Genomic DNA, 12,268 nt, shown 5'->3' on the forward strand with positions numbered 1-12,268 from the left:
CTATAAGGGATAAACATAATAAAAATTTATAATTGAAATTTGAATCATTGAATTAAAATAAATTAATAAAAAATTATTAAAATTATTTTTACTCTGTATTTATAGATCAAAGTTTAAAGAAAATGTAAAATTATGTAATTTTTTAAATATTTATGCACAAGTTTCAATTTTTCAAAAACGTGATAAAAGTAACATTTTAGAAAAATTGCTCGTTTTATGTATTCGCCAATTATCTGTTTAAATAATACAACTATTATTTAGTAGTATTTAACTAAAATTGTTTCAATTTTAATTTTTCTAAAAAAATATAAAAGTAATATTTTGCATTAAGTAACCCTTTCAATTACAATTAAGGAAAATGAAAAAAAAAATGGAAATTTTTTCAAAAAAGTATTTTATATTTAAAATTGTATTATATAATGAGATAATATTTGATTGGATTAATTATAATAATAATAATAATAAATATTATGAAGTATAAAATTATCTAACATAAAAATTTTTATTATGACTACTAATTTACTGAAATAATATTATATCATGATTATAATAATATTAATAATGTGCATAGTACTTAAATAAAAAATGTTTTTAATTAATAGTCCATTTAGAAAGATGCATGAAAAAAAATTAAAATTTAGAGGATTAGAATAAAATATTAAGAAAATATTAAATAAAACATAAAGAAGCCATAGAAATGTAAAAATTCAGAAGCTATAAAAAAAAAAAAAAATAGGAAGCCATAAAAAATTAATAATCGAGAAGCCATAGAAATTTAAAAAAATGAGTAGCCTTAAAAATGCAAAAATTGAGAAGCCATAGAAATTTTCAAAAATAAGAAGCCTTAAAAATGCAAAAATTGTAAGAAACCATAGAAATTTAAAAATAATGAGACCATAGAAATGTTTCTAAATAAAGAATTCATAAACATACAACATTTTTAAGAAAACTTGGAAATGCAAAAATATTAAAAATAGAGTCACTTTTCGACTCAAATGCTTTTTAGTAAACTTTTATTGTTTTAGCTTAGATGCGAATTTGTGTATGTATTAATTTTGTGACGGCGTGTGTCTTTTATTGTTTGTCAATAAAATTGATTAGTTCTCATTGGATCTATTTTAATGATTAATGCGACAAAAGAACTCGATTTTAATCTTGTCGTTACCAAAAGTAAAAATTTTAGAATTTTAATAAAATATTTCAAAATACGTTAAAAAATTTCATTACTAATATTTTTTTCTGCGTTTTAAAGCTGCTATAACTTTGATTAAGATTATAATTCTAATGAAATTTTAATAGGATGTATTAGAGATAATAATTTATCTTCGAGTATGTTTTCTATGGTCATTCTATGAATATTATATGTACAGAACGGCTATGAAAAAGACCACCTAAGCACATAAAATGTTTTTTTTCAATTTAATTTTTGAACATTTTTTGGAATGTGTAACAGCTTAACCTATATCAAATTAAAGCATTTGAAGTGTACTAAAATAGTTAAAAAAAAATCCCTCCTACTATAGTTCTACTATGAAAAAACACCCGTCAAAGTAAAAAAAAATCTTATGATTATGATTATTATTATTTTATAATGATATTATAAAAATTCTATATTAAATTAAAAATTCGCGAGAGTACTTTATAGTGAAAAAAAAAACGTTTCCACTATATTTTTATGTGAGTTATTTGACTTTAAAGCCAAAAATCACAAAATGTTTGTGAAAATTCTTAATTTTTATTCTATTTTGTTATTTTGTTACTCCTTCAAAGATACAAAAATATAAAATTTTAGCATAATAAACTAGAGATAATATGTTTTCTTTTGGTATCGTTTGAAGGCAATTCCTATGAAAAATCTAAGTATAGGTTTGAAAGAGATCATTCACGCATGTAAAAATAAATCAGCCGTCAAATAAAAAAAATCACAAACTAAAAAAAAAATTTTTTTTATAAATAATTAATTAAACGAATTTTTTATTTCTATGATGTGTTAAAGCGTAAAACTTATAAAATTTAACAGTTTCGCAACAAAGCCTTTTGTATGATACTGATGTTAATTACATTCGGATATCATCCATGCTTGTCCCAACTATGCTGCGACCTTATTATGGTGTTTTTAATTCGTTGCGCTTNTTTTTATAAATAATTAATTAAACGAATTTTTTATTTCTATGATGTGTTAAAGCGTAAAACTTATAAAATTTAACAGTTTCGCATCAATGCATTTTGTATGATACTGATGTTAATTACATTCGGATATCATCCATGCTTGTCCCAACTATGCTGCGACCTTATTATGCTGTTTTTAATTTGTTGCGCTTTTGAATAATTATTTATTTATTGTATCATTGTTGTTTCATATTGCTTCAAATATATTTGTACTAAAGCGGATTGTTTTTTAAGACTTATAAGTGCACTAGGCTCTATTATTTTTCTCTATTAGCGTTATATAAATAATTTTTAATATACTAAGTGTTTTATTAACATTGAATTTGAATTATTTATATACAGATTGTTTCATAAGTGTGAAACTGATTATTACCTGATTTAAAATGAATAAAAATTATGTAAAATATTTTAATTACTACTATAAGTAGCGAAACGGGTTAATTGTTGCAAACAGCGAGTACAATAGAAACCCGTTTTCTTACTTATTCCAGAACATTATATAAATGGAAGAGAAAATATATTTGTATTAATTAAAACTAATATTACAAATTTGTTTAAAATAAGTTATATTATACACTGGATATAGCCCGATTTAGTACTTAGGGAGGCATAAGCAAATGATTCAGATTTATTACAAATAGTGATCACAATCTTGAAATCAATTGCGAACACAAGACAAGATGTTACTCTACGATGAAAATTATATATGTTTAAGATACAATTAGAATAGAGTAGTAAAATTATTTTTTATATGGAACTATTCCGTGAAGACATTCTGAATACGCTGTTGATGTTTGTTCTAAATCTGTTTGAAATTAAACGTAATACATTTAATGCAGGCTATGATAAGTTTTAAAAATATTTCTAATAATTTTGAAAAACGAAGTAATTGTGGTAAAAGTTGTCTTGTTGGTATAGTATTACATATCAATGTAAGTATTTTAAAAACAAGGAACTCAAGAAAATCGTTGACAAGTAACATAATTGTTGGAACCGAGTAATATTGGTGATACATGAAAATTGAAAAGGAGACGTCTAAACACCTTCACAAAACAATTGAACACATACAATTTCCTTATAGATTCTTTGTACTAGATTTAAACATTTATCACAAAAAACCAATAAAGTATAGTTCTACCTTCTTCTTAAAAACCCCTAATACAGATATCCACTTTAATTTTTTGGATGATAACATATAGATATATATTATCAATGCTAATTTTATTTGTAGTGTCGTTCTGCTTGTATGATACACTTGATTTCTATAATAATTCGACCATATATTTATTTGTATTTACTATAATGTTCTTGCTAAATAATAATAAAAAAAAAATTGAATAGTATAAATAAGTCTAAATGTAAATAATTTTTAGATCACATAAAATTTAGTTAGATATAAACTTAAGAATTAAAAATAATCAACAACCAGGATAAATGTTAAACGAATTGACATTCTTATATTAAAAAAAAATTAATTTCAAAACAATCTTTAAAAAATTATAAATGATTTTGATTGAAACTGGAACTTGACAAAAATATTTTTATAATATTAAAAAACATAAATATAAATACAAAGCTTAAGTGTTATATTTTGGTACAAATAGATTTATACTATTTTATTCTTGACAAAATAATGTCATTTCTAAATATATTATACTTACAAAAAGAAATATAAACCATAATAAGTAAAACTATTATTAAATTCAGACATTGATGTATTTAAGTCTTAAAATAATTAATTTTTTAAGGCACTTTTAACATCACAAAATATTACTTCAAATTTCTATTAATATTGAACAGAGAGTAAAAAAGTCGGCATATAAAACCATGACACCCTGTAAAATCAGTTCTTTAATAAGCCTAACTAATGTTATTTGAACAATTGAATAAAATCGATAGATTATTCTAATACTTTAAAATATTTAAATTACATTACAAAAAAAAAAAAAAAATATGCATTATATTTATAAGATAAATGCATTAATACACTCGAAGATATTTTTTTTACAATTTTTTTCAACTGTACTTTGGTGATTAACTTTTATAAGCTGATAAGCATATACTTACAATTTATAATTAACAGATAGGAATTATATGTGAATAAATTTTACTATGATATCATGTTAGTTTGTACTATTTAACATAAATTAATATATAAATGTTGTTTTCACTTAATTTTCATTACACATTAAAAAAAAAAAATTATACATAAATTATATGTATATATATTACTATTACTCAATAAATACTTACATATAAATTGTATACTAGTTATATTTAGGTTACATTAATATTAAAAAAAAATGATTTTAAATTATTTAAAATGTCTTAAAAAAAAAAAAAGAGTCAACGGTGGAATAATAAGTTTCTATATTGGTTATCAATCATTATACTAATGTATGTTATTCACATTGTTTTGATTAAAATCTAAGTAGCTTAATATTCCATCAATGACCATTAAAATACATTTTAAATTATTTATAATCCTATCAAACATTATTTAATATTAATGTAATCTAGTATAAGTATATACAAAAATTAAATATGCGTCTTAAAATGTTTTCTGTGATTAAAAAAGTTTTATATGAAAAGAAACTATAATTGAAAATTTCAATAATTTAAAATTTATATATTATTAAAAATGTTAGGTGAAAATACACAACGTTCATTTTAGGATAGATTAAGTAAGAAATGTCGAAAGAGATCTTTTATAGAATTATTAGGCATAGTCTAAAATTTCTTTAATACAATAATTATTAGTTTTGGAATGAATTGTACTCTCAAAACTACATAGTTTAATCTTGTACCACTAATATTAATAACAATAAATATCTTAGATTAAATCTTAAAAAAAAGGTACCTAAGTATCATAAATTAGACTAATAACTATAGATTTCAAATGTGTTTTGTTAAAAAAAAGTATATATAATAATAACAATGAAATTTCCCATAGAATATCTATAAGAAAATAAAATTTGTGGATGAATCCGGTAACTATTGATTTCCTTTGGGAATAATTATAAAATAAACCTGTTTGCGGTCAATTATGAAAGCCGGACTGTTATTTACAGTTTCACTGACAGCCTTGGAGCTGCTGTATCTGAAGCGGTAGTTGTAACTTGTCCTTTGTTGGGAGGTAAAGTGTCTGAAGCAATGCTACCTGAATGGCTATTGCGACTATACCAATCAGCAACTATACCACTCTCAGTTGATTGACTTGAACATTGGCTAGTTTGCCTGGCACCTTCACTACTTCGACAACTTGCACTACTGCTATCACCACTACTGTTGCTACTCGAACTACTACTACTCATTGAAATAATAGAGTGTGGTCTTTTTGTGTTTGGCTCCAAGTCAGTGGGTAAGGCTACAATCGAATTACGAAATCTTGGGGCAGCTAAAAAATAAAGTTTGTTAATTAACGTCATCAACTTTTTTGCTATTGTATAACTAATACTCACTTTTACTGAGCTGCGCAAAAGTAATGGATCGGTCATTGATCTGGTCTGCACTAGGCCGAATGTCCAAACATGGTTTGTTGCCAATACCCATTGATGACATCTCCGCCAGCCTTGCTTCTGTAAATCATAAACAAAGTATGTAAAATCAGTAAAAACAAAAAAAAAAGTTATGTACCTCTATTTCTTAGGGCTTGTTTCCATAATAAATTGGATAATTCGTCAGTCCACGCTTGTTTTATATCTTCAGACATAGATACTAAAGTATATGTATCACCTGGTTTACGTTTTCTGAACCAAATTTCAAATTTGGTGTTACTGTCACCGACTTTTGCGGTAAACCCAATATCGCTCGTTTTAATACTGTTCTTATAAACGTACAAGTCCAGATTCTAAATAACAAAAAAAAATTCATAATGCACAAGTAACAACAGCTGTAATGGTAACACTAACCGTTCGGTCGGGGAATCTTCTTGCTTTGCTGAACAGTATGAGCTCTTCAAACAAGAACACTTGTCTTAGACATTTTTTACCTTTGCCTTGCCATACAAGAAACTCGTTTTGACGCAAAAGTCGACCTTGCTCTTTTAGATTTACGTCACATTCTCGGAGTGAATCCATAGCCAAAAGATCGTTGCCGTGTCGCAGCTGGAACCTGACCATACTCTCTGCTTGTCGTAAGTCTTCGGTATCGCCTTTCGCCATCTTCATAAGTTGTTGTAAAAGTAAGGCATACTTGCCCATCCTTTGTACGGGTTTTAAGAGATAGCTGGCCAAATCCATTCGGTCGCGAAGTTCAATTTGTTTTGCCTGATTAAAGTACACATGTATTAGCATTGCAATCTATCAATCAATATTTAACATTCAGTTAGATATCTTACTTTGAAGAATGCAGAACCGTACTCCGACATAAGCGCGTCCGAATTGGGTTTGTTTTTATTGTATAAAGCATAAAGATAAAACTTTTTTTCCTGTAATATATACATGTGCAAGTTAAAGATATAATCAAAGAACTTTTATTTTTTATATATAAAAAATAATAGTTTATATTATATATTTAATATATAATGACCCTGATTTATTGCACTCTTATCATATTTAATTTAGTCATTTAGGTATTCTATTTAAGATTTAAGTTTTAATCATGTTTATATTTTGTACTTGTCTTAATTAAAATATGTTTTGCATTTATTATTATTTTTTTTTTTATCGTTTCCTTTAGTACTAAGTTTACATGGTAATTTGCTGTCAAATACATACTGTATTTTTTGGGCTATTACCAGTAATGTTAATAATAATAATAAATAAATAAGTATAGCTTTCAATACATAGTATTGTTATAGCTCGAAAACTATCTTATATTACTGTTATTATTTTTAAAGAGTAGTTTGTAAAAATGGTGCAACAAGTTTCGAGAGGTATGAGAATTGATCTCGAGATAGTAGGATACAAGGACTGACGTCGTCATTATAATTTCGTCAACTTGCTTCCCTAATTTAAGGTTTTTATAACATAAAACTCACGTGTTTAAGGAAAGATTCTCCGACTTTAAGCGGACAGTTCTCATGTCTCTCCAGCTCTTTAAGAAAATGCTGACTGTGGAATTCATAGATCTTTTCGATATTTCCAAATATCACATTACGTTGACCACGCAACGCTTGAGGGATATCTTCCTTGAGCAACATTGGAACATAATTTTCTATAACATACTCTAGTGATTTGACGTAATCGCGTTCAGTTTGTATCATTTCTCTCATAATTAACTTAACAGTTCTGAGTAAATATATAATAAAATTATAGTAAATATAATGTAATTATGTATAACAGTGAAAATTTCAATTACTTTTGTAATTTTAAAGTCTGGGTACCGCAATCCATATTTAATTGTAAATTGGACATATGGTGAAGATGACTATTCACTGACAGGGGGGGTAAACTCTGATTTTTACTCAGGCATCCGGGATCCGGACAGTTAGCTTCGTCGATTTCTTCATTACTACAAATGAAAATACGCAAAATAATAAAAATCGAAAATTCAATAAATAATAATAGTTGTCCGAACATGAAGAAGCAACGACCTCGTTTCTTTAAATGATTTTACTTTTAAGACAATAATCATAACTCTTAATTATTATTGCTATAAATGTCAACAGTTGAATATAATAAAAATAAAAACTAGTTTTGAATTGTGAATACAAAATTAGTGAAATTTACCTTTTATTTCCTTCACTCCCTTCAGTCGTATGGGAACAGCTCAGTTTCTCCTCGTCTTCTTCGTCATTGTAAGTCCAATTTGCGGACGGGATGTGACTGAGCGCAAGACGGTCTGATTCGCAGTAACAGTTCTCCTCAGCGACTCCATCCCAGCCGCATTGATGGCTGTCCGCTGCAACAGTGTTACCGGTTGACGGTATTCGTTGTTCAGGGGCGGACGTCCTTCGGGACGGCAGGGGGGTGCTGGTTGGGAACGTTTCCGGACCTAACAGGTGCTTCAGTTGGTCGTTGGTTTCTTCGCATCTTACCATTGCCACCTGTTATTGTAACCGAAATAACAGAAGGTTAACAATTTCAATGAGCTAAATAAATGATCGTTAGTATAAAAACATTACCTTGCACTGTTTGATTAATTTGTCGTTGTTAAGCTTATTTGCCAACATTATCATCTCCGAAAAATGTTGAGCAGTTGGAGATGGATGGGCCATTAAGTACCTTCGTAACTCTTTGACGTTACGTGTGTCGTGCTTTTCTGAAATGTACTTCATACATTCTAGGGCCCAATCGTACGCCTGTAACATATTGTCACAATTAAAATATACTGTTAATTCATTAAAAAATTTTATTTAAATTTACAGCACCTAGGAAGAAAATTTTATTTTATTAAACCGAAAAAAAAATTAATACTTTTAATTTTTATAAAATACAAATTATCTCACCACTCAAAACAGTGGTAAGATAAATATATGGTAAATAATAGATTTGACTATTATTTAGACAGTACATGAATAATAATAACGATTACCTATTCTTAAATTATATTATCTAAAAGCAAAGAGAATAATTTCTTTGTTTTTTTTTTAGCATAATTTAATCATCAACAATTTCTGTTGAAATACTTGACAAATGAAATGTTCTCAAATAAATTGTTTTTATTTTACAGCTAATGGCTAATGAAAAATAAATGGTATACATTCTATTGATAAAATTAGTATATGTATATTAAATATTTTAGTAAGTAGTAGTAAGCACATATTTTTCGTGTCTTGATATGTTTTTTTATTACAATCAGTATATATATTTTTTTATTTACTAAACACAATTAACATAAGCCATGATAAATAAAAATAACCTTCAACGAGCAATTCCAAGACATGTAATATCACTCTGTAAAACTTTTGCTTATTTATTGTCATGATGAGTTGTCAATAGTAAAATGCAATTTTATATCAATTGCTATAAATTTATCTTTTAATTAATTATCAATAAAAATGTGTGTTATAAAAACTAGTATACCTTATCGAGTAAATAAAAACAACGAGATGTATCTTCAAGTCTTTCTCGCGTTTCTTCCAAGCGGTCACTAAATCCCCTCAAATGTTGTTTGAGTGATTTGGCTAAATCTTTTAAACTGGTACCTCCACTGCATTGGCCAGCTTCTTCCAAAAGATCTCCAGCTTTGTCTAAATTTTGCTAAAATGAAAAAAATAAATAAAATGAATTAATGGATAATACAAAAATAATAATAAATTGACGATTTAAAAAAACTATGCATTTTTTTTTTACTTGATTAGCTAAAATTAAGTTTTTTTTATAACAAGCTAAAATTTTTATGGCAGATAAATAATTTATTTGTAAATAATTCAATACATTACTAATATTATAAATAAACTCGTGTAGGTAACTTTTATGATTAACGTTGATACATAAGCACATAGACTAATCAATTTTTTAGATAAATGAAATGTATTTGAAAAATATATGATTTTAATTTTCTATAAGTATAAACTTTTTTATGGAATATATTGTTTTGATAACAAACTTTTAACGTTATATTTTTAACTGAAAACATGGAAGTTTATAAGTAAAAACAGTTATTGTTATGTATTTATTTTTTAAACATTCTTGTGAAATTCTTTGACGGATATACGTTTTGAATTACAATAGGTTAAGCATACTAAATTCAAGGAAAAATTTAATAATCAGTACTTGCATCTACCATTAAATTTATCGTCAAAAAGTATAAGGAAATAAAATGATATAAATAAAAAAAATCGTTTTCTTTATATCAATAAGAGTTTAGTTTATGAGAACTATATTATCATTATTTTTTGATAAGCGACGAGTAAGATCTACACTGAAAAATTAAGTACTCAATTTAAAAGTAGAAAATATAATTCATGTTGATATAACTTCTAGCTGTTAATAAAATTTGTAACAAACAGCTGTACAGTTATTGAAGGAAAGCGAGTTAACGAAATCGATAGATCCGCTAAATAATAAAAAAGGAATAGATGTTAGTGTATATATTCTACACTGATTCAATTGATAATCATTAATAAATTGTCGGTTTAGTGGTAATTAAATTAAATTGCTCACGGTCTTTCTCCAATAGTTTATACACTGACAGTTTATATATTCCCCAAAAAGGAATAAATAAGTTGAGGCTCAATGGCATTCATAAACTTGTCACGTGTTTCGTCAGGGAAATTTTTTTCATTTAATCCCAATAAATATTAAATTTGGCTAAGGGGGTAATTAGATATTAATATTTGACTCATTATGCATTATCCATTCTGATATCTTTTGTACGCTAAAATTGGATTACTCTACAATATTAACAAGCCGAGATAATCGGTGAAAATCAACGTAGAGATTTTGAGACGCGCAAATTTCGAGAACAATAAAGAAGAAAATGTTGTTTGATTAATTACTATAACCACACGAAACGTTAAACGTTTCGATTTTTCGAGAATTCTTCGCGGGCGTCCTTCGATCGGTCCGTAGACCACAGAGATTTTCAGTTACTCATCACGTATTGTACAGATGCTTACGGTACACGGACCTCCCGTGCCGCATGTACAAATACGAGAACATTTCACGAGCTTACAATAATATTAGATGGTTAAACATCAACTTGACGATGGAAATAAAACACAACACAGAGATTGTTACGTGATTTTGTTAGGAAGAATAAAAAGAAGAAATTTATCTTTTCGCGAGCGCAACTCATCGTTTTATTAATCTAATCAAAACACCGTGTCATATCCTGCAGAGATGAACCGACTGCGAGGTGATCACTAAGTCTAATCATAACAGGTAGTGTTTATTAAAAGTTACAAGGTTTTTTTTCAATAAGTACCTGCATAGCGCCACCAGTATTTTGTCGTAAATTGCCGCCAAGCTACATATTTTTTATTGTATTTATTTATATGTACATATTGTACGGTCAAATTATAATTGCTACTTATCTTATTTCTCAACGTTTGCGTTCAATTTGACCAACGTTTAAAAAATATATCAGACAAAGAAAACAATACATTGGTAGTAATACTCGTTTTTAAAACTGGTGTAATTAATAATAAATATGTTATCTGCTCAATTATAAATTGTAATCGTGAGCTCTAGGATAAACAGGGTTCTGTTCAGTACCGTGGGAGGTACAGTAGTTTCTTTGGTATTGTTCAGGGCTTGCGGTCTCGCCGGGAAGAGGATCGCGAAATTGGCCAGGCGGCTGATAACTTCGATTATACACGGTACAGTCTTCAATGGGCTCCTTGGCTCGGCAATATGGAGAGTTTGCCGCGGAGATAGGAAGCGTACGGTTAGTCTTCGGCCATGGCTTGTAGCTCGTACTTGTTATGGTTTCGGCGTCCATAGGACCTTTGGGAGGTACGTAACACGTTGCCGGCCGTATAAGATTCGTGACGGGTCGCTGGACCGGTAGCGATAGGAACGACATGCCTGTAGTAGTGGTCGCTTCCATCGGGCACCGTTTCTGTTCTATCGAGGACCGATTCGGTATGAGAACTGGTGGCAATGCCTTTTTTGGGACAAAGTCGTGTCTCTGCGACGTCACATTTTGCATGGGTCCTTCACCGGATAGTTCATGGTCGACTGGCACTTGGGGTTGTGACCGTTCCACGCAAGGCACCCCCCGAAAACTCGTCTTGTGAACAGTTTGCCCATCAAAACCGCCAGCCGCTGTAAAAGTTGATGCAAATTGCACAGGAGTCGTCTTGTAATTTTTTATACCCACGGGTTCTTTGTACGACTGTCTAACAGATTTCAAAAACATTTAACTATAATTTAAGTAAATTTGCAAAGATTACATTAAAAAACCGGCACATCTCAAAACCATCTGTACATTACACAATAGCAAAAATATTAATGACTATTATATAAATAGTACGTACTACGTGGTTGAATAACGGATTTTAAAAATATTCACAGTCGATTATCGTTTTTATTAAGTAATATAAGGTTAATAGCTTAAGAATGAGTATCGAAGAACAACGTGTTAAGTGTCAATGATGATGATGCCATAATGCTAATTTGTCCTATTTCTTAAATATAACAAAATATTTCTGATTATCAGAATTGAGCGAGCAATAATTCAATAAACATTTGCTAACCATCATGTGAGA

General features: G+C 28.1%; 1 protein-coding gene across 5 annotated transcripts in view; it reads right to left on the minus strand.

The window, feature by feature from the left end:
* Nucleotides 1-3,738: 3,738 nt before the first annotated feature.
* LOC126896578 (puratrophin-1-like) overlaps nucleotides 3,739-12,268 on the minus strand; it is a 104,666-nt gene continuing 96,136 nt past the window's right edge. For all 5 annotated transcript variants that reach the window (XM_050669490.1, XM_050669491.1, XM_050669493.1 and 2 more), the window contains 10 exons: nucleotides 9,138-9,314; nucleotides 8,237-8,413; nucleotides 7,842-8,158; nucleotides 7,471-7,623; nucleotides 7,151-7,400; nucleotides 6,509-6,598; nucleotides 6,081-6,437; nucleotides 5,806-6,019; nucleotides 5,631-5,747; nucleotides 3,739-5,566 (listed from right to left, as the gene is read on the minus strand). In XM_050669490.1, coding sequence (XP_050525447.1) covers nucleotides 5,235-5,566; nucleotides 5,631-5,747; nucleotides 5,806-6,019; nucleotides 6,081-6,437; nucleotides 6,509-6,598; nucleotides 7,151-7,400; nucleotides 7,471-7,623; nucleotides 7,842-8,158; nucleotides 8,237-8,413; nucleotides 9,138-9,314 — 2,184 coding nt within the window. In that variant the 3' untranslated portion in view covers nucleotides 3,739-5,234. The remainder of the gene's footprint in view (nucleotides 5,567-5,630; nucleotides 5,748-5,805; nucleotides 6,020-6,080; nucleotides 6,438-6,508; nucleotides 6,599-7,150; nucleotides 7,401-7,470; nucleotides 7,624-7,841; nucleotides 8,159-8,236; nucleotides 8,414-9,137; nucleotides 9,315-12,268) is intronic.

The sequence above is a fragment of the Daktulosphaira vitifoliae genome, unplaced genomic scaffold (assembly GCF_025091365.1).
Source record: "Daktulosphaira vitifoliae isolate Bord-2020 unplaced genomic scaffold, ASM2509136v1 Scaffold_1, whole genome shotgun sequence".
In the NCBI taxonomy this organism is placed as follows: domain Eukaryota; kingdom Metazoa; phylum Arthropoda; class Insecta; order Hemiptera; family Phylloxeridae; genus Daktulosphaira; species Daktulosphaira vitifoliae.